Raw genomic sequence first — 26808 nt, 5'->3', positions numbered from 1 at the left:
TGAATGTATATCGACAGTGTATAAGAATTTTGTAACAGATAATTTTATATGTAGCCTGTAATACAGACCCTGTGTTTTAACAATTGTATAGTGTACACCTTGTTTCTGACTTTGTTTAGTCATAGTTTTGCACTCTATAGTCTTTGTACTTATTGCAAACATGTTGTTGTTGTGTATACCTTGTAATAAATATAATTATTTTCTTATAGTTTATAGTTTTTAGCTCAACCTTTGAAGCTCCCTCTGCTTGTCTGGTTGAGTCCCCCGCTTTTATTGTTGCCCTTTTGACGGCAACCTGAATAGGAACAGAAACTACTTGAATAAATGTAAGTTTTACTTTTTGCAATATACTTCTTGGGAGATTTATTTACTGGCCTCAATGTCACGCTTCTGTGACTGGGCAAGCTCGGCTACATTAACCAAATATCCCAGTACTTTGGTCGGCCACTATGTAAAAAGAATGCTGGACTAAATGGACCACCGGTCTGATCCAGCAGGGCTCTTCGTATGTTCTCCATCTCCTTTGCAATGTACAATTTGGCCCTTACATACACGTGGAGGTAAACTACACCTTGGCAAGGTAAAAGATAACGATAGACCCCTGTGCAAGCACCGGGTCATTACTGACCCATGGGGAGATAACACATCACAATGTTTAGCAGGCAGACTATGTTTACAGGGTGGTTTGCCATTGCCTTCCCCAGTCATCTACACTTTACCCCTAGTAGGGTTGCCAACCTCCAGGTACTAGCTGGAGATCTGCTATTACAACTGATCTCCTGTTGCAAGGTCCCTCTTCGCCACTGGTGGCAGGTTTTGGGGGTGGAGCCTGAGGAGAGCGGGGTTTGGAGAGGGGCAGGACTTCAATGCCATAGTGTCCAACGGCCAAAGAGGCCATTTGCTCCAGGGGAACTGATCTCTGTCGGCTGGAGATCAGTTGTAATAGCAGGAGATCTTCAGCTAGTACCTGGAGGTTGGCAACCCTAACCCCCAGCAGACTGGGTACTCAGTTTACCAACCTCAGAAGGATGGAAGGCTGAGTCAACCTTGAGCCGGCTACCTGAAACCAACATCTGTCGGGGATTGAACTCAGGTCATGAGCAGAGCTTGGACTACAGTACTGCAGCTTACCGCTCGGTGTCATGGGGCTCGCTGAACACCTTGGTAAAGAACTGTCCATATTCACTAAGAGACAGACAGGTTCAGGGCACCTCCCCTCCGCCATGGCTCCCCATGCTGTCTCTTCGTTCATCCTTCCACCCTGCCCTTTCAAGACCCTAATTTAGTTTGCATCAGAATTCTCTGTTCCCCGTTTTTAAAATCGACCTTAGTATTTCAATGTTACAGCTTGTCTTCTGTGCAAAGCCCCTATTTCTCTGGAAACTTCTGATTACCCAAATATTGTGAGTGTCCTTCAATCATTCCGACAGATGAGGTGGGGCTAGAACGGCACCTACTCCACCTGGATCACCGGCAGGGTTAATTACCTTGCAGATCCCGTAGATACATCCAGCCGCTTGGCAAGTACTCAAGACTTGTTATTCCTTCTTCAGGAAATGTCAATTTGCAAAACCCGCTTGCTCCTTCTGAATCATTTCTTGCCCTTAAAAAGTCAAGATAACCTCAAACAAAAGGGGTGATCGGGGATTGTTCCGGAGGCTGCCAGCCTACATTGCAAAATACATTAGACACGTATTATTAATAGATCCCTTTATTCGCTCATACGCAGGACTCTGTGAGTAAAATAATTACACTTACCTGCCCCACATGGTTGCTGGGAACATAATTTTGGGTCAGAAGGGCGAGCAGGCAGAAAGAGATGGCTGTGGAGTTCTGGCAAAGTATGTGATCTACAAGAACAGCTAGTAAGACAACCAAATATTTCTGCAGAACCTTTCCTTAATGCTCATTATTTACTTATTTTAAAAAAACATTCCCACCAGACCTTTATTTACTTCATTTATAGCCCACCAAGGAGACCTACAACTCAGCATTCAATGATCAAAAGAAAAGTTCAATTAAAAAGAAAAAGCAGCAAAAAATATTGAAATCTTGCCAACAGAAACCCACAAGCTACAGGGACTCCCAAGCTAGCACTGACCTGAGTACATTTTAAAAGGTTTTTAACAGATGGTGAAAGGTCAGTAAAGCAGGCATTCTATGAGCTGGGCATCACCACCCAACAGTCCCTGCTCACTTCTGAACAACGCATGCAACCAGAGGAAGGAAGACTGCCAGTATGCATCTCCAGTGAACAACTAAAATTTATGCATACACCAACAACTGCCAGTTTGGCCACAGCATGGATTGAAGAACACTGCGGTTGAGTACAGCTTTTTCAAATGCGACTGAAGAAACATTATTTCATGAATTAGGAAATTCCTCTCTCACGGTGGACTGGATCATTTACCTTTGGACTTTGTTTTTGGAATTATGAACTGCTGAAATCTTATATATAAGTATATTGTAGTAGTTGTAGGGTATTTTTGGACTGCTTTGTTTGTAACAGGTATAATAGAGTACATTTGGATTGGTTGATTGAATATATTTTGATATTGGAATTGTTTGGTCATAGTGCTGCTGTTTTGGTTAACCACTTCTGAACAGGGGTGGAAACATAGGGTTGCCAGGTCCCTCTCGCCACCAACAAGAATTTTTTGGGGCGGAGCCTGAGGAGGGCGGGGTTTGGGAAGGGGAGGGACTTCAATGCCATAGAGTTCAATTGCCAAAGTGGCCATTTTTCTCCAGGTGAACTGATCTCTATCGGCTGGAGATCAGTTGAATTAGCAGGAGATCTCCTGCTACTACCTGGCAGTTGGCAACCCTACGGAGACAGCTACAACTGGATTTCAGCAGATGGTCTTAAGACATGGTCAGGCTTCCAGGGGAGCAAAAAGTTCTTGAGATAACCGTGTCTCAAGCTGACTATTTTGTTTATTTAGACGAAAGAGAATTAGTCAGGGTTGCCAGCTCTGGGTTGGGAAATACCTGGAGGTTTTTTTGTGGGGGAGAGCCTGAGGAGGGCGGGGTTTGGGGAGGGGACTTTGATACCATAGAGTCCAATTGCAAAAGCGGCCATTTTCTCCAGGTGAACTGATCTCCTGACGAAAATGGTAGCGTTGGGGGTGGACTGTACCACTTGATACCCCCACTGAGGTCCTGCCCTCTTAGGGTTGCCAACCACCAGGTACTAGCTGGAGATCTCCTGCTATTACAACTAATCTCCAGCCGATAGAGATCAGTTCCCCTGGAGAAAATGGCCACTTTGGCAATTGGACTCTATGGCATTGAAGTTAGGGTTGCCAGGTCCCTCTTTGCCACCAGCGGGAGGTTTTTGGGATGGAGCCTGAGGAGGGCAGGGTTTGGGGAGGGACTTCAGTGCCTTCCACTTTTCCAAATCGCCAAAGCGGCCATTTTCTCCAGGTGAACTGATCTCTGTCAGCTGGAGATCAGTTGTAATAGCAGATCTCCAGCTACTACCTGGAGGTTTAGAGTACTACAAAGCAAGCAGCACTGCTGGCTTAAAAACATGCAAGTAACAATCATATATTGTATATATTTCTATTTCAACAACCTTTTCTACAATTATACATGCAATTACAAGAATCTCACTGTGTGAACAGTGCACAGACAATACATCAGATACCAGAAGGACAGTGAAAAAGTCCAATGCAAACAGTTGGTAGGTCACAAGAAGTGCCTGCGTTTTAATTGTTTAATTGAGGCTGGCAACCCTAATTGAAATCCCTCCCCAAACCCTGCCTTCCTCAGGCTCCGCCCCCAAACCAGGGACCTGGCAACCCTATGCCCTCTCCAGGCTCCACCCCCAAATCTCCAGGAATTTCCCAACCTGGAGTTGGCAACCCTAGTTTGCAAACCCCTGTATCAATCAAGTTTTATTTCGATACAATATCAGCTCTGAATAAAATCAAAGTTGGGTTGGGTTTTAAATAATAAAATAAAATAATAAAAGTTGATGGTTCTGGGAAGGATGATTTGAAGAGGAGGAGGAAAGATCTTCTATGGGTAGGGTTGCCAGGTCCCTCTTTGCCACCGGGGGGGAGGTTTTTGGGGTGGAGCCTGAGGAGGGCGGGGTTTGGGCAGGGGAGGGACTTCAATGCCATAAAGTCCAATGGCCAAAGCAGCCATTTTCTCCAGGTGCACTGATCTCTTTTGGCTGGAGATCAGCTGTAATAGCAGGAGTGTGCCAGCTATTACCTGGAGGTTGGGAACCCTATCTATGGGGAAGGGTTTTCAATTAGCCGTTTACGAATCCCACTAGCCCAGAGGCAAAATTTGACTACTTGAATGGTTATCTCCTAAGAGGAGTCTGCTAAGAGAAGGGAAACTTTAGCTTCTTCTGATCTCCCAGGAAAGGATGTCAATATGGGGAGAATGTACTGCGATCTTCTGTCGTGGTAGAAGGGAATTACACAACTGTAAGGTTGACAATGAGGAAATTGAAATTGTTGACTTTCTATTCCTTGGTTCGATCATCAACCAAAAGGGAGACTGCAGCCAAGAAAGCAGAAGGAGGTTGAGACTGGGAAGGGCAGCCATGAAGGAGCTAGAAAAGATTCTGAAGTGTAAGGATGTGTCCCTGGCCACCAAGATGAAGTTAATTCATGCCATTGTATTCCCTATTACTATGTATGGGTGTGAAAGCTGGACAGTGAAGAAAGCTGATAGGAAGAAAGTAGATTCCTTTGAAATGTGGTGTTGGAGGAGAGAGTTACGGATACCCTGGACCGCCAAAAAAAACACATCAGTGGGTTTTGGATCAAATCAAGCCTGAACTGACCCTAGAAGCTCAAATGACTACACTGAGGCTGTCCTACTTTGGACATATGAGAAGACAGAGTCACTGGAAAAGACAGTCATGCCAGGAAAAGTGGAAGGCAGCAGGAAAAGAGGAAGACCCAACAAGAGATGGACGGACTCGATAAAGGAAGCCACAGCCCTCAATTTGAAAGATCTAATTGATACTTATTAGATATGTGGGAGAAATGGAGGAATTAGAATATTCATTCTTGTGTGTGTGTTAAGTGCCGTCAAGTCGCTTCCGACTCATGGCGACCCTATGAACGAAAGTCCTCCAAAATGTCCTATCTTTGACAGCCCTGCTCAGATCCTGCAAATTGAAGGCTGTGGCTTCCTTGATTGAGTCCATCCATCTCTTGTTGGGTCTTCCTCTTTTCCTGCTGCCCTCATTCTTAAAGGAAGTTAAAAATGATACTTATCATCGAATCCATTTTTAATCGTTTTATATATATTTGCTTTTCTTTCTTTTTCTTTTATGCTTTTCCTTTCTTTTCCTTTCTTTCAATACAGGTCAATGAAACAGCGTGCGTTAGAAACGTCTGCGACAACATTAGGATGCGAATGTGAAACCAAGGAGATCCCAAAGAGATGCCAAGATCGAGGGAGGCGTAGGGGAAGTCCCGATATTTTATTGTTATCTCTATATGGACGTATTTCCAACAATCATTCATTAGAATTTATACTCGGATGTGTACCCCTATGGATTGTTGAAGGCTTTGCCTAATCAGTATAGAAAAAGAAGAATAATTTTTTTTAAATTTTTTTTGCAAGATCTGAGCAAGGCTACTCGAAGGGTTATAGGGCACTTATGGAGGCTATTGATGCATCGGGTCGCCATGAGCGTGAAACGACCTGACGGCGCTCAACACTTTCCCGGTGCGGCCAGGCGCCGCCTGCTTGGAGACGCGCCTCGGAGCGCGCACCGAGGGGCGGACCGGGCGCAGCCACTCGCCTCCGCGCTGCCCGGGCTCCTCCTCTGGCCGGCGGGGGGGGGCGGCTTCCTCCTCCTCCTCCTCCTCCTCCTCCCGGCGCAAAAGTTTCCCCACCACGTGGGCCGCTCGTGGGTGGGCGGGGGGCCGCCGCGGGGTGGGTTTTTGAGCCCCTCCCGGCGCCATCGGAGCGGCACTGAGCGCGCGAGCCGCCGCCGGAGCAGCAGGACGCGCCATGGCCGCCGCCCAGATCCTCAGCGGCAAGACCGTCTCCGCGTAGGCTGCCCTCCCCCTCTGCTCGGGGCCGGGGGGGAGATCTGGGGGGGGGATCTAAAAAGGGCGAGCCGGTTCCTGCAAGGGGGGGAGCTGGGGCCTACCTAGGAGGGGTGGCGGAGGGAGGTTCAGCCCAGGGCTAAGTTTCTGGATGGGCTGCTGGTGGACCTACGTTTTGGGGGCCCTGCAGCTTGAACTGTGATGGGTCCCTTGCATGGACCTGGAGGCCCAAATGGTAGAGAACAGGGGGGTGGGGTGGAGTCCTGCAAGGGGGGGAGCTGGGGCCTACCTAGGAGGGGTGGCGGAGGGAGGTTCAGCCCAGGGCTAAGTTTCTAGATGGGCTGCTAGTTGACCTACGATTTGGGGGCCCTGCAGCTTGAACTGTGATGGGGGCCCCTTCGCAACCAGCAACCCCAGGGCAACATCCAGCAAGGTCCAAAGGGTCCCTTGCAAGGTCCCTTGCAAGGACCTGGAGGCCCAAATGGTAGAGAACAGGGGGGTGGGGTGGAGTCCTGCAAGGGGGGGAGCTGGGGCCTACCTAGGAGGGGTGGCGGAGGGAGGTTCAGCCCAGGGCTCAGTTTCTGGATGGGCTGCTAGTGGACCTACGTTTTGGGGGCCCTGCAGCTTGAACTGTGATGGGGGCCCCTTCGCAACCAGCAACCCCAGGGCAACATCCAGCAGGGTCCAAAGAGTCCCTTGCAAGGTCCCTTGCAAGGACCTGGAGGCCCAGATGGTGAAGAACAGGGGGGTGGGGTGGAGTCCTGCAATGGGGGGAGCTGGGGCCTACCTAGGAGGGGTGGCGGAGGGGGGGCTCAGTTTCTGGATGGGCTGCTAGTGGACCTACGTTTTGGGGGTCCTGCAGCTTGCACTGTGATGGGGGCCCCTTCGCAACCAGCAACCCCAGGGCAACATCCAGCAGGGTCCAAAGAGTCCCTTGCAAGGTCCCTTGCAAGGACCTGGAGGCCCAAATGGTGGAGAACAGGGGGGTGGGTGGAGTCCTGCAAGGGAGGGAGCTGGGGCCTACCTAGGAGGGGTGGCGGAGGGAGGCTCAGCCCAGGGCTCAGTTTCTGGATGGGCTGCTAATGGACCTACGTTTTGGGGGCCCTGCAGCTTGAACTGTGATGGGGGCCCCTTCGCAACCAGCAACCCCAGGGCAACATCCAGCAGGGTCCAAAGAGTCCCTTGCAAGGTCCCTTGCAAGGACCTGGAGGCCCAAATGGTGGAGAACAGGGGGGTGGGTGGAGTCCTGCAAGGGGGGGAGCTGGGGCCTACCTAGGAGGGGTGGCGGGGGGAGGCTCAGCCCAGGGCTCAGTTTCTGGATGGGCTGCTAGTGGGCAGTGGCGGACCTGCGTTTTGGGGGCCCTGCAGCTTGAACTTTTATGGGGGCCTCTTCACAACCAGCAACCCCAGGGCAACATCCAGCAAGGTCCAAAGGGTCCCTTGCAAGGACCTGGAGGCCCAAATGGTGGAGAACAGGGGGGTGGGGTGGAGTCCTTGAAAATGGGCCATACAGTGATGAAATAAAACTCTGTGTGTGTAAAGTACAGTCAAGTCGCAGCTGACATTTGGCGACCACTGTTGGGGTTTTCATGGCAAGAGACTAACAGAGGTGTTTTGCCAGTGCCTTCCTCTGCACAGCAACCCTGGTTTTCCTTGGTGGTCTCCCATCCAAATACTAACCAGGGCTGGCCCTTCTTAGCTTCTGAGATCTGACGAGACCAGGCTAGCCTGGGCCATCTAGGTCAGGGCTGAAATAAAACTACAGAACTATTAAGCTGTGCACCAGTGAAGGATTTGAGGACCCCACTACCAAAATGTAGGCTGTGAATAGATCCTGGCGAGCTCAGTGAACCCTTACAGCTGGAGACCCCCAAGAAAATTTTGAAATTTGACCAATTACAGGGTCATTTTCAGGCCATATGAAATGGGTATTAGAGCATATTCCATTTCCCCCCCATTTATTTACTAGCTCCTTTGACCAAAGGTCTTAAGCTTAAATTAGAGCATATTCTAAAGTCAATATTAAGTACTTCCACCCATTGGCTTATGATTCTATCACTGAAAAACTCCCATTGATTTAGTTGAGAAATTCACTCATTAAAAAAAGTTGCTTAAGGGGGCCCCTCCGGGATTAGGGGCCCTGAAGCTTAAGCTTCATTAGTTTCACAGTAGATCCGCCTCTGCTAGTGGGTACAAACCTCCACGCAGAAAAGAAGAAAATTCTTGCTGTCTGACTCCAATGAGTATATTTCTCATAGAACATCATTGTTTGCTCTGGCAGTAAGGAAAATAAGAACTAAGCTCTAGAGCAGAATCCCACAAATGATGTTGTTGTTGGTGCTTCGTATCCATGTTAACCCTACTAGATTTTCTTTTCTTGTACATGTCTTTTTTAAATATTGTATTACTTTGTGGATGATGTTTTGTGAAGGCCTCTGGCCACATACAAATACATTTCTCACTCTTGCAAGGAGGCGTTGGGGGGGCTCCAGCTTACGCCTCTCCCAGCTTGGCCGCTTGCATCACCGGTGGGGGATCTTCAATCCGCAGTGACCCCCGTGTGGACGGAACTAAAGTTTAGAAAGGGAAATGTCTATCGCTAAATCGGAGGGAAATAAAGCATCCCCAGGTAGGGTTGCCAACCTCCAGGCGGTCAAACTCAAGCCTGACACAGAAGGGCTACAATAGTATAACGCTGAACCAAAACTATATTATACGATCTGTTTACAACCCATAACAATGCAACATAGTACAGCAAAAGATTCCAGCAATATGCACATCAAAGATTCTGTCATGTAATGGAATTTTTGCTGTACTATGTTGCATTGTTATGGGTTGTAAATAGATTGTATAATATAGTTTTGGTTCAGCGTTATACTATTGTAGCCCTTCTGTGTCAGACTTGGGTTTGACTACTTTTTTTGTACACGGAGGTGTGGTTTTTTTGTTACAACCTCCAGGTCGTGGCTGGAGACCTCCCACTGTCACAACTGATCTCCAGGTGATAGAGATCGGCTCCCCTGGAGAAAATGGCTGCTTTGGAAAGTGGACTCTATGGCATTGAAGTCCCTCCCCTCCCCAAACCCCGCCCTCCTCAGGCTCCACCCCAACAATCTCCAGGTATTTCCCAACCCGGAGCTGGCAACTCTATCCCCAGGGTACATGAGGAACTCTGGCGGATGGGTGGCTTAAAAAAAAAAGTGATCCCAGGAACGCGATTCTGTCTTCTTTATCTTTGTTCCCTCTGAAGCTGCGACCCTGCGCACACTTGAACACATGGAGCTGCCTTATACTGAGCCAGGCCCTCGGTTTATCAGGCTTGCCATAAGGGAGCTATGACTTGACGGCAAAAAATAAATACTTTAATGGCCTAGGAGTAGGAGCTATCCCCTGGAGGCATGCTGTGGGTGAGTTGTCATTTGCACTGCTGCTGAATGCTTTGCATCCTGCTGTAGCATCTATGAGTGGTACCCTTATGATTTGATAAGACTGCATTTCCCCAACCACTCCACTGAAAAACCCAGTCATCTTTCTAAGCTTCCCTGGGCAGCAAAAAGAAAGGGAAGGGCCGTGGCCCAGTGGGAGAAACACCTGCTTTCTGTGCAGAGGGTTCCAGGTTCAGTCCCTGCCATCTCTGGTTAAAATATCTCAGATAGCTGGTGTTTTGAAAGTCCTTTCTCTGCCCAAGACCCTGGGCAGCATCTGCCAGTCAGAGCAGACAATACTAATTGACCAGTGGTCTGAGTCGGTATAAGGCACCTTCCCGTGTTTGAGATTAAAATAGCCCTTTGGTGTGGTTTTGAGACGTAGCATTATCTGTCTGCCTGCATAAGTGACTAACGCCAGAAATTTAACAGACAAACCTTTTCTCGGGAAAACAGACCGGTAAAGTGTTACCTACTATAGTTCTTAGTATCTCGGAGTAGGGGCAGTAAGAAAAGTTGGCCGCCCGTTTGGTCTTGAAGCCGTATGGTAATGGCCTGTCTCATGTTCAAACGTGAGGCTGGCCACCGCCTGCCTCTTTCTCAAATTAAATTTATTTTCAAATGGAATCCGTGCTTGGAAAGGGTCATGTGCGGCCTTTGCTTTCCGTTAGTGTCTCCTCATGCCAACACTTAAGGGTGGAGCGAGGGAGTGTGCAGTACTTGGAATAGATTGCAAATTAGGAAACACTGCAAGATTTGTAGATCCTTTGTGGTTTTGAGAATACATCTTGAATCAAGGAAAGGTAATGGCTCTTTGTTATTATTTATTTTATTGAATCAAGTAGCAGGTGATGTGAAAAACCTTGACGGTTGGCCCTGGAGAGCCGCTGCCAATCTGCGTAGATAGTACTAACCTTGATGGACCAGAGGTCTGATTCAGTATAAGGCAGCTAGGAAGGGATTGTCACTCAGTGGTAGAGTTTCTGCTTGGCATGCGGAATGTCCCGGGTTCGATCCCCAGCATCTCTGTTTACAAGGACCAGGCAGTAGGTGATGTGAAAGACCTCTCTCTGACAATACTGATCTCGATGGACCCCGAGTCTGATGCAGTATGAGGCAGCTTCGTGTGTCATCTCCAAAAGTTTATGCCCTGCCTTTCAGCCCTTATCAGGGCTACCAAAGCAGCTGACAGGTAAATTGATAAAGCTCATCTTAAAAACCACTAAAATCAAACAAAAAGGCATTGCGAAAAACAGAGCTAAAATACACATATGAAAACAACAGCAATTGGAACATGGGGCAGGATCACTAAGGGAATGCCAGATGAAACCCCAAAAAAATCTTCACCTGCTGCCAGAAGACTTAAATAGAAGGGGACAGGTGAGTCTCTTAGGGGAGAGGGTTCCAGAGTTTTGGTGCCACAATTAAGAAGGCCCTCTGAGCTGCCACCCATCTAGCTTCAGAAGCCAGGGTCACCTGAATCATGGCCTCAAAAGGTGAACATTAGTGGTCAGATAGGTTCATAAGTGAGTAGGTGGACCTCAGTTATGCAGGTCCCAAGCCATATTGAGAACCAGCGTGGTATAGTGGTTAAGAGCGGTGGACCAGGAGAACCAGGTTCAATTCCCCAGTCCCCCACTTGAAGCCTACTGGGTGACCGTGGGCCAGTCACAGTTCTCTCCGAACTCTCTGAGCCCACATGGAGCCAGGCGATGGCAAACCACCTCCGAACGTCTTTTGCCTTGAAAACCCTGCGGGCTTATTGTCAGTCGTCTGTGACATGAACTCATGAAGCTGCCTTATACTGAATCAGACCCTTGGCCCATCAACGTCAGTACTGTCTACTCAGACTGACAGCGGCTCTCCAGGGTCTCAGGCGGAGGTCTTTCACATCCCTTACTTGCCTGGTCTCTTTAACTGGAGATGCCGGGGATTGAACCTGAGACCTTCTGCATACCGAGCAGATGCTCTACCACTGAGCCACGGCCCCTTCCCTCCTCTTGACAGCACTGTCCACCACAAAGCCATTTTTTTAATCATCAACTATGTTGGAAAATTAGCAACTATTTTATGCCCATGATACAATACACAGAGCCTAGAGAGGGAAAGAGGTCAGGCGGCTTTGGGCATGGGAGGGTGACCTTCCTAGGGAAAGGGAGGGGTCTCTAGCCTCTTCCTGTAAACCAGGCGGAAAGTCACAAGCCCTTGGGCTCATGTGACTTCAGTTAATCCATGCTGTGTTGTCACAATCAGGCCGTGCGCGAAGGGAGAGATGCAGGCTCCCGTTCTTATTGGCAGCTTTCCTTCTCTCACTGCGCTGGCAGAGTCTGCTTCCTTTGCACAACAATCTGCCGTCTTGTTGCACTGTGCCAGGATGCAAGATCAAGTTGGAATAGCTTGTTTCTGGAATGCTGAGCAGGTGACCTTGGGCTGGCTACTCTTTATCTGCCTAACCTACCTTTCAGGGCTGTTGTGATGATAAAATGGAGGAGAGAACAATGTGAGCTGGTTTTGGACCTCTGTTAGGGAGAAAGGCAGGGAATGAATGAAGTTAAGTAAATACGCTCAGTCTGGTCTACTGTGACTGGCAGCAGCCTTCCGAAGTCTCCGGTGGAAGTCTTTCACATCATCTACTACAACAGCAGCATACCTTAAATTTTTTATGTTTCTTTGGGTCCTTTGGTGAACGTTGCAGGCCCTTGGATTCAAATGGTCTTTACAGCTATGAGACAAAATACAGTAACAGAGGTGACTGGCCAGTCTGAAACTTTGTAAGTTTCAGCTGCAGTTTAAAATGCTTGTTATTAGCAGAGGGGGACAAAAGCAGGTAACATTTTTTTCCTTCTGTTGTAGTAAAGATTAGCTACAGGGATGAACTGTTTAAGGCAGGTAAGGGGTTTTATATTAGCAGGATCTGGTGAACTATTAACTGGAGATAAGAACAGAGGTCCTTCACCTCTTATCTCCCCCCACCCCCTGTAATCGGAATCATTGAGTAAAATAAAATGTTATTGCGTAATAAAAGCTGAAAGGGATGACACATGAAATCAGGCTTCTTAACAGCTAATGGCCTCTTTCGGACTACTTTTACCTTTTAAGTCCAATAAGTCCATTAGAAGTAGAAGAGTTGGTTTTTATACCCCGATTTTCTCTACTTTTAAGGAGTCTCAAAGCGGCTTACAATCGCCTTCCCTTCCCCTCCCCACAACAGGCACCTTGTGAGGTAGGTGGGGCTGAGAGGGTGCGGAGAGAACTGTGACTGGCCCAAGGCCACCCAGCTGGCTTCATGTGGAGGAGTGGGGAATGGAATCCGGTTCTCCAGATTAGAGTCCGCCGCTCTTAACCACTACACCACGCTGGCTCTAGCTTTGAAGGGTGTAACTCTACTTAGGATGGCACTGCACATTGTGATGTGTGAATGGGTAACTTGCTAGTCTAACCCAAGGAAGGCAAAAAAAAAAAAAAAAATCCTAGGTGTTCAGCTTAATTTTCAAAGCCAGTGCTGCGTATTTAAGCATAGACCCTGCTTGGGGGAATGTCTGAAATCTCTTCCTGGACACTATCATCAAACGTTGGCTTCGTTCTGATGTCGCACTTAACTGCAGATAGGTAAAAATATACACACACCTGGCTGGTGGACAAAATCACGCCCCTCCTCCCTTTTCTTATGCAGGGGAATGTAATGCCAGTTACCTGTGACTTACGAAGGCGGGCACGCATGTTACCTGGAGCTGGGTTTCCCCTCCACTCAATGGGGTTTTAAACCTGGATTAATCTCTGGTTTAAGATGCTGGTTAGTAGGGTCAGGGGAACTGAGAACTAACCCATGTGCCTCCATGTGTATGTCATGGGAAAGTGGAGTTATTTTTAACCCTATTTAAAAGTGGAGGACACTGATTCATAGGGTCGCCGGAGTTGGAAGCAACTTGACAGCACTTAATACACACATGCACACACACACAAGTGGAGGAAGCAACACTAGAAAGAGAAGAAGAAGGTTGGTTTTTATATGCCGACTTTCTCTACCACTTAAGGAAGAATCAAACTGGCTTACAATCACCTTCCCTTCCCCTCCCCACAACAGACACCCTGTGAGGTAGGTGGGGCTGAGAGAGTGTGACTGGCCCAAGGCCACCCAGCTGGCTTCATGTGGAGGAGTGGGGAAACCAACCCAGTTCACCAGATTAGCCTCCGCCGCTCATGTGGAGGAGTGGCGAATCGAACCCGGTTCTCCAGATCAGAGTCCACTGCTCCAAACCACCGGTCTGAACCACTACACCACGCTGGCTCAGCCCCCCGATACAATTTTATGTTTTTTTAGGATACTCAATGCTCCGCTCGCTCCAGTGTTTCAATTTCGCGGTCTTGCTTTCTCACATCTTTTGTAACTGTTCCCTCAAACACTGTCAAGATTTAAAGCTAAAATGTTCACAACTTTCATGTTTCTGCAGTTGCACCCTGTGCTCACTAGATGGCACTGTAATGTGGGGAATCTGGATTCTTTGCTTTGAGTGACGCTTATAGGAACCTACTGCTCCATTTGATCTCTCTCCCCCCCCCCCCCCGCTCAGGCCGTTCTTTAAATCTTACAGACTTGAAATGAGCTGTGAACGTGACAGGCGACACTCCTCTAACTCAGTGGTTCCCAACCTTTTTTTGGCCAGGGACCACTAGGACTTTTTTTGTTCGGAGCAGGGACCCCAAGGTTCAAAATAAAAATTCCGAGGATTTGAAAATAAACTTCAATCAGCCTTTCAGCAAATGGTTTCCGATCTTATGCGCCACCTATGGTTTTAACAGGATTTCTGTGCTGTGTTTTAGTATTTGTTTTATTGGCATATTTATTTGATTTTATGGCTGTTGTCGCCCTGAGCCTGGCCTTGGCCGAGGAGGGCGAGCTATGAATTGAAATAATAAACAAACCAAATTTTAACCAAGTTTAATTTAAACATTAAACTTAGAATAATATTTGAATATATGTTTTTATAATAGAGAACTTTTAATCGAAAATATTAATTTATTATGGGTTTATAACTTTGTTTCGTGGACCTTAATTTAGTTCTCGCGGACCCCTGGAGGTCCACGGACCCCCGGTTGGGAACCAGTGCTCTAACTAGTCTGAATTTGGTTTGAGATCAGGTATCTCAGGTGTTAAGCTCTCCTTCCCTGGAGGTTTTTAAGAAGAGGTTAGATGGCCATCTGTCAGCAATGCTGATTCTGTGACCTTGGGCAGATGGTGAGAGGGAGGGCATCATGGCCATCTTCTGGTCACTAGGGGTGTGGAGGGGGGGGAGACAGTTGTGAATTTCCTGCATTGTGCAGGGGGTTGGATTAGATGGCCCTGGTGGTCCCTTCCAACTCTATGATTCTATCTCATAGACCCAGAAACTGCTCCTTAAAGCATGAGATTTTTTACGTAATATGTATGAACGAACCACGTTGAGTCCACGTTCTGGCACATTTCATTGGTTTTGCTAATACACAGTCAGACTCATAGTTGCAGTGTTTTTCTGTGAAGCTGTGTGTATTACCCCTCTGTTTGGGAAGACTGACAGTAGCAAAAGTCTCTTGAAAAGTTCTTGGAGCTGTGAAAAGGACTAAATTCCCTGCAGTATGCCACATTGTAGCTCAGAATTGGATGGTTTTAGCAGAATACAAAAAAAAAAAAAAAAAAAACCTTTGCATGAAGCCTGCTGGGTGACCTTGGGCTAGTCACAGTTCTCTCTGAACTCTCTTAGCTACACCTACCTCACAGGGTGTCTGTTGTGGGGAGGGGAAGGGAGGGCGATTGTAAGCCACTTTGAGACTCCTTAAAGGTAGAGAAAAGCGAGCTATAAAAACCAACTCCTCTTCAACTTCCCTTCCTGATAAAAGTACCGATCAGTCAGCTATAGAACATACAATCAGTTTTACCTTTTCTACCCTCTGTTAGACTAATACCTCCTTTGTTACCATCACCCACTAACCCACTTAATTTTGGAATGATCCTTCAAGTAATGGTAGAGAGTATTCCTGGGCATATGCAGAGTGCTTTTGCTTCACCCAGAGTCAGCACAGCCCACCCATACAGTTAGGGGCTACCCTGATCAAATGATGCACATTCCAGGTTTGGTGCCTCTCATATAAACATAACTGCCAGTTACTGGAAATATGTGGGAAATTTTTGGGGTGGAGCTGGGTAGGGGAGGGAGGATACGATACCATAGATGCCTCCCTCCAAAAGCAACAATTTTCTCCAAGACAACTGATCTCTCTGGTTTGGAGATCAGTTGTAATTCCAGGAGATCTCTATGCCCAACCTGGAGTAGGGTTCCCAGGTCCCTCTTCGCCACCGGTGGGAGGTTTTGGGGCGGAGCCTGAGGAGGGTGGGGTTTGGGGAGGGGCTTCAGTGCCGTAGAGTCCAATTGCCAAAGCGGCCCTTTTCTCCAGGGGAACCAATCTCTATCGACTGGAGATCAGTTGTAATAGCAGGAGATCTCCAATTAGTACCTGGAGGCTGGCAACCCTACTGCCAGTCCTTTTTGTTCTGGGTCTTCCTGCTTCAGGATTTGTGATGTGAATTTGCTTTTTCTCTCTCTCTTCCTCCAATGTCCTTCCCCCCCATCTCCTCTTCTAGGCAAGTACGGGAGAGACTGCAGAACCAAGTGGCAAAGTTAAAGGAGACAGCCCCAGGATTCAGACCAGGCCTTGCAATTTTGCAGGTATCAGTGACATTTCCCCCCCCACCCCAGTTTTTTCAGCATCTGTTCAAAGGGCCATGACTTCTCTTTCAGAAATGGGCATGATAAACAGCATATTAATAGAATACAGTATAATATCGTTGCGTAAGGTAGCTAGATCACATGCATATGAGTATAGATGGGTGTATTTCAGTTACGTTAAAGATTTAATCACCTTTATGTTAAAAGGTTTAATCGCTTTTAAGATCTAATGTTTAATAGTAGGTATTATGGAATGGCTTATCTCCACTCCAGTGCGGAAGTTGGCGAGGCTATTGTTATAGATGTGGGGTAATTATTATGTATGAGGAGTTTATGTTTTCTGTTTGTATGTGTTATGTTGTTATAAAAATAAAAATTTAATTTTTAAAAAAAGAAATGGGCATGACAGTTGGAGGGAGTGTGCAAGGGAGAAGAGGAGTAGTTATCCTTTCTCCGCCCTCCCTGCAGAGAGAAACCCAGGTCAGCAAGCTGGGGTGGTATATGGAATCGTTGGGCAAAAACGCATGGTCGCTTTAGCCTCTTTTATTCCCTGTTTCAGCCAGGATTCAGCCAGGATCGAATGCACATTTGGCAAAACGCATGCGTTCAATCCTGGCTGAATCCTGGCTGAAACAGGGAATAAAAGAGACTAAAGCGACCGTGCGTTTTTGCCCTTTCTCTCCACTGTGCTCATTTTGTACCTGCAGGGAGGTTTTGTGCCGAGGAACGTTCAAAGCTGAAATCCCCCACTTACACCTTAAAAGGGTTCACTGTCCACTTTAGAGCCAGCTTGGTGTAGTGGTTAAGAGTGGTGGTTTGGAGCAGTGGAGTCTGATCTGGAGGACCGGGTTTGATTCCCCACTCCTCCACAGGAGCGGCGGAGGCTAATCTGGTGAACTGGATTTGTTTCTCCACTCCTACACATGAAGCCTGCTGGGTGACCATAAGCTAGTCACAGCTCTCTTAGAGCTCTCTCAGCCCCACCTCCCTCACAGGGTGCCTGTTGTGGGGAGGGGAAAAGGAAGGTGATTGTAAGCTGGTTTGATTCTTCCTTAAGTGGTAGAAAAAATGGGCATATAAAAACCAACTCTTCTTCTAAGACAGTTCTGTTCTTCCTTAAGTGCTAGATAAAGGCAACATATAAAAACCAACTCTTCTTCTTCTTCTTTACCATCTTGGGGCTCTGCTACCTCATTACACTCTTGCGTGTGTGAGCCAGGTTTAAGGCCGCTCCTTTTGCTGTGTCCAGGGAAAGGATTGTAGGTAGAAGGTGTCACTGTAGATAAGCAAAAGTAGGCTTGGTCAGTGCCTGGCTGGGAGACTGCCTGGCTGCCCCGTATTTTAATACATAAATTCTAATAAAGCGTCAACTATAGAGAGCTTCCTGAAAGAGGGCCATAATACAAGCGGGTGTTTTGGCTAGACTGTCCGACTAAGATGTGGGAAAGCCAGGTTTAAGACCCTACTCGGTCCCACCGTTCACCGAGAGCTTGGGTCAGCTGTTGTTACCTCAGCGAACTTGCCTCATAGGTTCAGTGGGTAGCCATGTTGGTCTGCAGTAGAAGTGCTAGATTCGAGTCCAGTACCCCCTCAGAGGCCAACAAGATTTTCGGGGTGTGAGCTTTCGAGAGTCAAAACTCCCTTCATCCGATATCTGACGACATGCCTGACTCAGGGAGCTTTGGCTCTCAAAAGCTTAGACCCCAAAACTCTTGCACGTCTCTTGAGGTGCTACTGAATTCGAATCTAGCCGTTACCTCGTAGGGCAGTTGTGAGGACAAAATGGGGTGTGTGTGTGTAGAATCACGTATGCTTCCCTGAGCTCACTGAAGGGAGGGTAGGATAAAATAGATTGAAATGAAAACAGCCAAATTCTCCTCAGTGACCTTTTCCATTCTTTCAAGGTTGGTGATCGGGATGATTCAAATCTCTTCATTCGCATGAAGCTGAAGGCGGCCGCTGAGGTAATATTTCTCCCCGTTCCACCAGAGGATTCTGTGGTTTTTGTCTTCTCTTTTCACAGAAAGACTGGGAGAGGAGGTTGCTGAGTACAAAGTGTGTTGTTTATGTATTTGAAGAGGCTTCTGTGCCTCAACAGAGTCCTGCTCGAGGTGGCTTAAAGTTAAAATAAAAGGTAAAGGTCCCCTGTGCAAGCACCGGGTCTTTCCTGACCCATAGGGTGACGTCACATCCCGACGTTTCCTAGGCAGACTTTGTTTTTATGGGGTGGTTTGCCGGGGCCTTCCCCAGTCGTCTTCCCTGGGTCCTCATTTTACCGGCCTCGGGAGGATGGAAGGCTGAGTCAACCTTGAGCCGGCTGCCTGAAACCGACTTCCGTCGGGATCGAACTCAGGTCGTGAGCAGAGCTTGGACTGCAGCGCTGCAGCTTTACCACTCTGCGCCACGGGGCTCTTAAACTTAAAATAGTCAGTTAATAATATAAAATCAATAAGCCATGGCTCCTCTTGGCAGATTATGTGATTATACCCTCAGTGGGGCCTGAGAAGGCCTCAGTGGAGTTAAAGGTAGTGACTTGGCTACCAGACTGTCAGCCTTTGGACACCCTGAGGTCTCATTTTGCGTTGGTGTGGCTTTCGCCTGTCATCTCCTGGAGCCACCCAGCTTCCAGTCAGGTCCAAAGATTTACAGGCGACGTTAGGGTTGCCAACCTCCAGGTACTAGCTGGAGATCTCCCACTATTACAACTGATCCCCAGCCAATAGAGATCAGTTCACCTGGAGAAAATGGCCGCTTTGGCAATTGGGATCTATGGTACTGAAGTCCCTCCCCTCCCCAAACACCAACCTCCCCAGGCTCTGCCCCAAAAACCTCCATGTAGCCAGATTTGATGTCACCATGTAGTCAGATTTGACTGGCTGTATGAACTGATCCTAGAAGCTAAAATGAGTCGTACTTTGGTCAAAATATTGTCGAAGGCTTTCACGGTCAGAGCTCATTGGTTCTCGTAGGTTATCCGGGCTGTGTAACTGTGGTCTTGGTATTTTCTTTCCTGACGTTTCGCCAGCAGCTGTGGCAGGCATCTTCAGAGGAGTAACACTGAAGGACAGTGTCTCTCAGTGTCAAGTGTGTAGGAAGAGTAATATATAGTCAGAAAGGGGTTGGGTTTGAGCTGAATCATTGTCCTGCAAAAAGTAACAAAGGTAATGTGCTAACCATTGTCCTGTAAGTATCAAGTTAATGTGCTAATGAGGGTGTGGTATGTTAATATGGAACCATTGTATCCTTTGGTCACATCGTGAAAAGTCAGGCGTCGCTGGAAAAGCAAATAATGCTAGGAAAAGTGGAAGGCAGCAGGAAAAGAGGAAGACCCAACATGAGATGGATTGACCATATAAAGGAAGCCCCAGCCCTCAGTTTGGAAGACCTGAGCAAGGCTGTTAAGGATAAAACATTGTTTTGGAGGACATTGATTTATAGGGTTGTCATGAATCGGAAGCGACTTGATGGCACTTACTGTAACCCACGGCAGTGTCACTGTTCATAGGCAGGCCAATATTTATTTGGAAGCAAAATGGAGCAGCTGATGAGAGCAGTGGACAGGAGTGAAAAAGATAAAGTTTTGTGTTTGGGGGAACCTTTTGGTGAATGGGGCTTCATGGGAAACAAAAATATATGGCACTGGAGCAACAGCTAGTTGGGTTGATGAACAGGATAATTATGAAAGTACCATTGAGTAGGGTATGAAAATTAATGGCGGGCCTTCCCAGCACAGAAAGTGTTGCCATGGAAATGGGTTTCCTTACAAAAGGGATCACGTTTTTTGCCATTATTTACTCTCCCCAAATCTGCCCAACTTGCATTTGCAGGACAGGATTTTTGTTGGTTTGTTTTCCCTTTTGGTCACGTCTCTGCTTATGGGAAACTTGATGAACCTTTCGAGATGAGAAACTTTTTTCATATAATCGTGATGCCTAAAACCTAATGACTGCTGGGCCTTCTTGCTTTTCCAGATCGGGATCAATGCCAATCACATCAAGCTGCCAAATACTGCATCAGAAGCTGAGGTAACTCATTTCACTTTGAATTTTGTGTCTGTGTTCGTGGGAGTGAGCGTACATGATAAAGTTTGACAGGATAATCCGACTGTTCTCTCTTGGCAGTTATTTCTCCTGATCTCACCGCATGGTGCCTGAATTATATTTGATTTCTGCCTGAAGGAAGTTAAAGTTTTTTTTAAAAAATCTGCCTGCCTTCTGGCTATGGCTAACCTAAATCTGTCTTGTGAGGAGGACGCATTGGACAGGAAGCATTATCACCGTGTCATGACTCTTTTCTTATACGACTGGCTATATTTGACTGAAAGGAGGAGCCTCAGCTTTGCATGCAGAAGGTCCCAGGTTCAATATCTGGCATCTCCAGTTAAAAGGACCAGGTAGCCGATGATGTGAAAGACCCCTTCCTGAGACCCTGGAGAGCTGCTGCCAGTCTGAGTAGGCAATACTGACTTTGATGGACTGGTGGTATAAGTCAAGGTCATGTGTTCATGTGTAAAGTCCACTTTAGTGCTAATTTGGAGCTAAATCGATGGACCTGCATCCCCCCTGCTTCAGTCTTGAAACTTGTTGGGATTAAAAGTCTGCTCCAAGAGGAACATGCAGAAATAGTTGGGAATGACCATTAAATTTACAAGCAGTTTGTACATGAAAGGGGAATAGGTTGGCTCCTAAGGATCTGTTCTGTATATGATTGCCCTTTTCCCCTGGTGCGAAGAGCCTTCGCTTGGTGCAAGAGATTTCAAAGAACCTCTTGCATGAGGAAAAGACTCATTGTGCCAGGGGAGGTGGCTACCTTAGTGGAACAGATCTGTGGGACACAGTGTAATCTATAGAGGGATGTTTTGGGTATTTCAGGGCTGGGAAAATGTGTCCACACCTGAAAAGGGTTTTGAAATGTATTTAGAAATATACCAGTGGAACGACAGGGTCACAAGCCTACTTAATATTTGTTTGTTTGATTTATATTTAATGTCTTGTGTGCGTGTGTGTTTATTTAACATATCCTTAGGCTCTAGCGACAAGAAATTGCAAACGTATAAAACCAATATAAGAGCTCATCAAGAAATTAGAAAATAACAGAATAAAAACACAAGTTTTTTTAAAAAATGACAACCAGCCTGTTCTGTTAAAATGTTTCACCACCATTCTCTGTTGAGTGTAGTGGTGTAGTGGTTAACAGCTGTGGTTTGGAGGGGTGGACTCTGATCTGGAGAACCGGATTTGATTCCCCACTCCTACACATGAGCGGGGGACGCTAATGTGGTGAACCGGGTTTGATTCCCCATTCCTACACATGAAGCCTGCTGGGTGACCTTGGGTTAGCCACAGCTCTCCTCACAGGGTGTCTGTTGTGGGGAGGGGAAGGGAAGGTGATTGTAAGCCAGTTTGATTCTTCCTAAGGTGGTAGAGAAAATCAGCATATAAAAACCAACTCTTCTTCTTCTTAACCAGATGCAGATCCATTATTGGGTCTCCTCAGTGCGTTTTTTGTTCTTTTAAAGAAGAAGAGTTGGTTTTTATATGCCGACTTTCTCTGCCACTTAAGGGAGAATCAAACTGGCTTACAATCACCTTCCCTTCCTCTTTCCACAACAGACCCTGTGAGGTAGGTGGGACTGAGAGAGTGTGACTTGCCCAAGGTCACCCAGCTGGCTTCATGTGTAGGAGTGGGGAAACAAATCCAGTTCCTCAGAATAATGACGACTGGGAAGGGCACCATTTCGGCTCAGGGCCGTGATGTGGGTAACGCACGTTCCACCTTGTCAACCATCCTTCTTAAACTTCAGTACCCCAAAACTGAATTCAGTACTCCAAGCGAGGTCTTAACATTTTTATCTTTCTGTCATGAACATTCTGAAACTTATTTTCCTCCTGACTGCGTGCCCCTTAAATGCTCAGGTGCTGAGGTGCGTTAATGCGCTGAACGAAGATCCGGCCATTCACGGGTTTATCGTACAACTGCCTCTGGATTCGAACAAGCCCATCAACACCGAGAAAATAACCAATGCTGTGGTGCCCGAAAAGGATGTGGATGGGTAAGCTTGCTTGTTTCTTATAGTTAACCAAGTTCAGTTCAAGGTTCCGGTTGCGGCCTACAAAGCCCTGAATGGACCCACAAACCCGTAGAACCACCTCTCTCATTGTACTTCGCTGTGGCACCTTTATTCACCTGAGGAAAGCCTTCTGAAGGTGCCACCCTGTGAAGTGGTACGATCGGCAGCTACCTGTTCATGTGGTGGAGTCTGATCTGGAGAACTGGGTGTGATTCCCCACTCCTCCACATGAGCAGCGGAGACTAATCTGGTGAACTGGGTTGGTTTCCCCACTCCTACACACGAAGCCAGCTGGGTGACCTTGGGCTAGTCACAGTTCTCTCAGCCCCACTTACCTCACAGGGTGTCTGTTGTGGGGAGAGGCTCCCACCCTGTGGAGAAGGTCACAAAGAAGAGTTGGTTTTTATACCCCACTTTTCTCTACCAAAAGTAATCTCAAAGCAGCTTACAATCACTTTCCCTTTGGCCCCGCCCCCACATGAAGCCTGCTGGGTGACCTTGGGCCAGTCACAATTCTCTCTGACCTCTCTCAGCCTCACCTACCTCACAAGGTACCTGTTGTAGGGAGAAAAAGGAAAGGTGATTGTAAGCCACTTTGAGACTCCTTTCGGTAGAGAAAATCGGGGTATAAAAAACAACTCTTCTCCTTCTTTAGAAAGCCACTTCAAATGGGAGGTGTTAAAGAAAGCAGCAGTCCCTTTTTTCATTACTGCTGTTGTCATATTTGAATACGGTTTTCTGGAGAAGAAACGCTTAAGATAAATTATAGTACAGAGAAAGCCTAGGCAGTACAGTCTGTTATCCCATGTTTTTACTTATTAACTACAAGGCTGTTGACTCTCCCCCAAACGTGCCTTTGATCAGTGCATAATCTAAGAAGGAAAACTCCTGTAATTATTTACAACGATATCTTCTGCAAGATTAACTGGAATGATCTCCCTTTAGAAAACAGTGCCCTGGTGGTGGTGGTGGTGGTGAAGGTGCCGTCAAGTCACAGCTGATTTATGGCAACCCTGTCAGGTTTTGCAAGGCAAGAGATGTCCGCAAAGGGTTTGCCATTGCCTCCCTCCGTGTGGGCTAAGAGAGTTCGGAGAGAACTGAGACTTGCCCAAAGTCACCCAGCAGGCTTCATGTGGAGGAGTGGGGAATCGAATACGGTTCTCCAGATCAGATTCATCCACTCTTAAACACTACACCAAGCTGGCTCTCAACAGTGCCCTAGCTGAAGTAAACACGGCACTAGCCTGCAATAGGTCAGTTTTTATTGTAACAAATCTGATATGGCAAATCGATCTTTATCTCAAATCAACGTCAGGCAGGAAGAGTGTGTGAGGAAAGAAGAATCCTACCCGGATCAAGAGAGGGCTAATAGTTCATAGTGGTTAGAGGAAGAAGAAGAAAAGTTGGTTTTTATATGCCGACTTTCTCTACCACTTAAGGGAGACCATCACCTTCCCATCACCTTCCCTTCCCCTCTCCGCAACAGACACCCTGTGAGGTAGGTGGGGCTGAGAGAGTTCGGAGAGAGCTGTGACTTGCCCAAGGTCACCCAGATGGCTTCGTGTGGAGGAGCGGGGAAACAAATTCAGTACACGAGATTAGCCTCCGCCTTTCATGTGGAGGAACGAGGAATCAAGCCTGTTTCTCCAGGTCAGAGTCCACCGCTTCAAATCACCGCTCTTAACCACTACACCACGCTGGTTCTCCAGCATCATACCAGGGACTAGGAGACTCAGGTTTGATCCCTACTCTGCCATTGGAGCTCTCTGGGTGACTTTGGGTCAGTCGCTCTTTCCCTCAGCCGTGCCTACCTCACAGGGTTGTCGTTAAGATAAAATGGACGAGGGGAGAATGATGTCATAAGCCACTTTGGGTCCCCATTGCGGGGAGAAAAGGTATAATATGTGAGCAAATAAGAGTTGGGTCAGGTGTGTCTTAAGCGTCTTCAAAAGCTGCTGACTGTCCTGTTCCTTCTGCCTTCCCAGCTTGAGCAGCATCAATGCAGGGAAGCTTTCCAGAGGAGACCTGGGCGACTGTTTCATCCCTTGCACGCCCAAAGGGTGCATGGAACTCATCAGGCAAACAGGTGAGGAACAAGAGAGCATGTGCCATCCTGCCTCAGCATCACCAGGAAGGATGCTGATGGCAGAGATCACTGATGTCTGGTCTCTGGGGAGTAGATGCTACTAAGTACCTTGGAATAGGGGGGAGCCTTTGTATTTCCAAACCTTGCTGACTGTTCTGGGACTTGGAGCTAGTCCCTCCATCTGTCCCCAGTGCTATGTCTCTGACAGTGGACAGCCATGCCCTGGGAAGATCTCCAGTCAAACATGGTGGAGGCAGCCAGGTGGTCTTACCTGTCACCCAAAGGTATTGACACCTTTGAGCCCCAAAGTAATGTTCTTGGGTATTTACAGCTAACAGCCATTGATTGAGCTCCTCCTGGAATTCATTTAATCCAATAAGAGAGCCAGTGTGGTGCAGTGGTTAAGGGACTGTAATCTGGAGAACCGGGTCCGATTCCCCACTCCTCCACATGAAGGCCAGTCACAGTTCTCCCAGAACTCTCTGAGCCCATATGGAGGCAGGCAATGGCAAACCACCTCTGAATTTCTCTTGCCTTGAAAACCCTATGGGGTTGCCATAAGTCAGCTGTGACTTGATGGCAAAAGCACACACACACACACACACACACAGATTGATACTCTGGGAGCTGCATGTGACTCTGGCATGCCTCTTGTGGCTCTTCTGAGCACTGTTTCCCAGTGTGGCTCCTGCCTCATGCTTCAGGAAAGCGGGCAAAGCTCTTGCCTGGTGGCACTTGTGATTGGCAGGTGGTTCCCACCTTGAGACAGCTTCCACTAGAGGTAAGCTGCGAACCTCCCTGAGGTGCAGTCCTCATGCCAGGAATGGAAATAAATGTGGCTCTTTTGGTTGATGGGATTTGCAGATGTGGCTCTCTGCAACCTTGCCCCAGGAGGTGGGGATGGCGCCAACTTGGAAGGCTGTAAGAGGGGAGTGGACATGTTCTTGGAGGACAAGGCTATTCATGGCTACTAGTCAAAATGAATACTAGTCACGATGCATCCCTATTCTCTCCAGGATCAGAGGAGCATGCCCATTATCTTAGGTGCTGTGGAACACAGGCAGGACAATGCTGCTTCAGTCGTCTTGTTTGTGGGCTTCCTGGAGGCACCTGGTTGGCCACTGTGTGAACAGACTGCTGGACTGGATGGGCCTTGGTCTGATCCAGCAGGGCCTTTCTTATGTTCTTAAGCCACAGAGTGCATACCGCTGATCTAACCCTCTTTTCATGCATGCCAAGTGGAGCAGCAGGAAAGGCCACTTGATGGTAGAGAGTCTTCTTGATGGCTCTTGACTCTGGGCTTGTTCCTTGGACATCTCCTGGTTGTCTGTTTGCATTTCCTGTCTGTTCTTTGGTCTGCTGCTGATATTCCTAGCATTGACAAGTGATGTCACTTGTCAGGGATGCTCTAGGCTGATCCTGCATTGAGCAGGGGGTTGGATTAGATAGCCTGTATGGCCCCTTCCAACTCTGTTTCCAGGATTCTCTATAACTCTCTTCCTGTCACATGACCGGTCTTGTGACTTCCCTTCATTTGCTTTGATGTCAGTGAATGCCACGCTTATTGGGTCCCTGGTCTGGAAGGGTTGATGGCGACTGGAACAAACAACACTGAGCTTGATATACCAGTGATCTGACTAGGTTTTGAAATTTCTCAGGGGCGCAGGGGTTGACAATGGAGTACAGGAAGGAAGAAGATTCACACCTCAAACTTCACCTAGGCCTTTTGGGGCTCCAAAATGTTGAAAATGAGGTTGTGTCTTGCAGGTATCCAAGTGGCGGGCAAGAGAGCCGTGGTGATCGGGCGGAGCAAGATAGTTGGAGCGCCGATGCATGACCTTCTGCTCTGGAACCATGCCACGGTGACCACATGCCACTCCAAGACTGCTTCGCTGGCTGAGGAAGTAAGGCTGGAAGACTTTTCTTGGTGTGCTGGACACCCTCTTGCTACGGAAATGTGGTGCCCCGGTCCACATATATACACCTTGTATTATTTGATGGAATTTGCATTTAAATATTTTGAAATTGCAGATGAGCAAAGGTTTGTGTCAGCTGCAGAGAGCCAGCGTGGTGTAGTGGTTAAGAGCAGTGGTTTGGAGCGGTGCAGTCTGATCTGGAGAACCGAGTTTGATTCCCCACTCTTCCACGTGAGCGGCGGAGGCTAATCTGGTGAACCGGGTTGGTTTCCCCACTCCCACACATGAAGCCAGCTGGGTGACCTTGGACTAGTCACACTCTTTCAGCCCCACCTCCCTCACAGGACGTCTGTTGTGGAGAGAGGAAAGGAAGGTGATTGTAAGCCGGTTTGATTCTTCCTTAAGTGGTAGAGTAAGTCAGCATATAAAAAACAACTCTTCTTCCTCTACCTCTTCTTCCTCTTCCTCTTCTTTCTCTTCCTCTTGTTCTTCCTCCTCCTCCTGGACTCCTTTTCTATCCAGAGATGTGGAGACTTGTAGAAAGAAGTCCCAGTTTTTATGCAGAACACGTCTTCTGACACTGAGCC

General features: G+C 47.6%; 1 protein-coding gene across 1 annotated transcript in view; it reads left to right on the top strand.

The window, feature by feature from the left end:
* Nucleotides 1-5982: 5982 nt before the first annotated feature.
* MTHFD1 (methylenetetrahydrofolate dehydrogenase, cyclohydrolase and formyltetrahydrofolate synthetase 1) overlaps nt 5983-26808 on the top strand; it is a 77941-nt gene continuing 57115 nt past the window's right edge. The window contains exons 1-7 of the mRNA XM_056851511.1: nt 5983-6026; nt 16065-16149; nt 18054-18113; nt 20121-20174; nt 22065-22201; nt 24205-24305; nt 26073-26209. Of these exons, the coding sequence (XP_056707489.1) occupies nt 5986-6026; nt 16065-16149; nt 18054-18113; nt 20121-20174; nt 22065-22201; nt 24205-24305; nt 26073-26209 (615 nt within the window). The 5' untranslated portion in view covers nt 5983-5985. The remainder of the gene's footprint in view (nt 6027-16064; nt 16150-18053; nt 18114-20120; nt 20175-22064; nt 22202-24204; nt 24306-26072; nt 26210-26808) is intronic.

The sequence above is a fragment of the Euleptes europaea genome, chromosome 6, assembly GCF_029931775.1.
Source record: "Euleptes europaea isolate rEulEur1 chromosome 6, rEulEur1.hap1, whole genome shotgun sequence".
NCBI classification, from domain to species: domain Eukaryota; kingdom Metazoa; phylum Chordata; class Lepidosauria; order Squamata; family Sphaerodactylidae; genus Euleptes; species Euleptes europaea.
The sequence above is the reverse complement of the archived record's forward strand: the minus strand, read 5'-3'. Positions and strand labels throughout refer to the sequence as shown.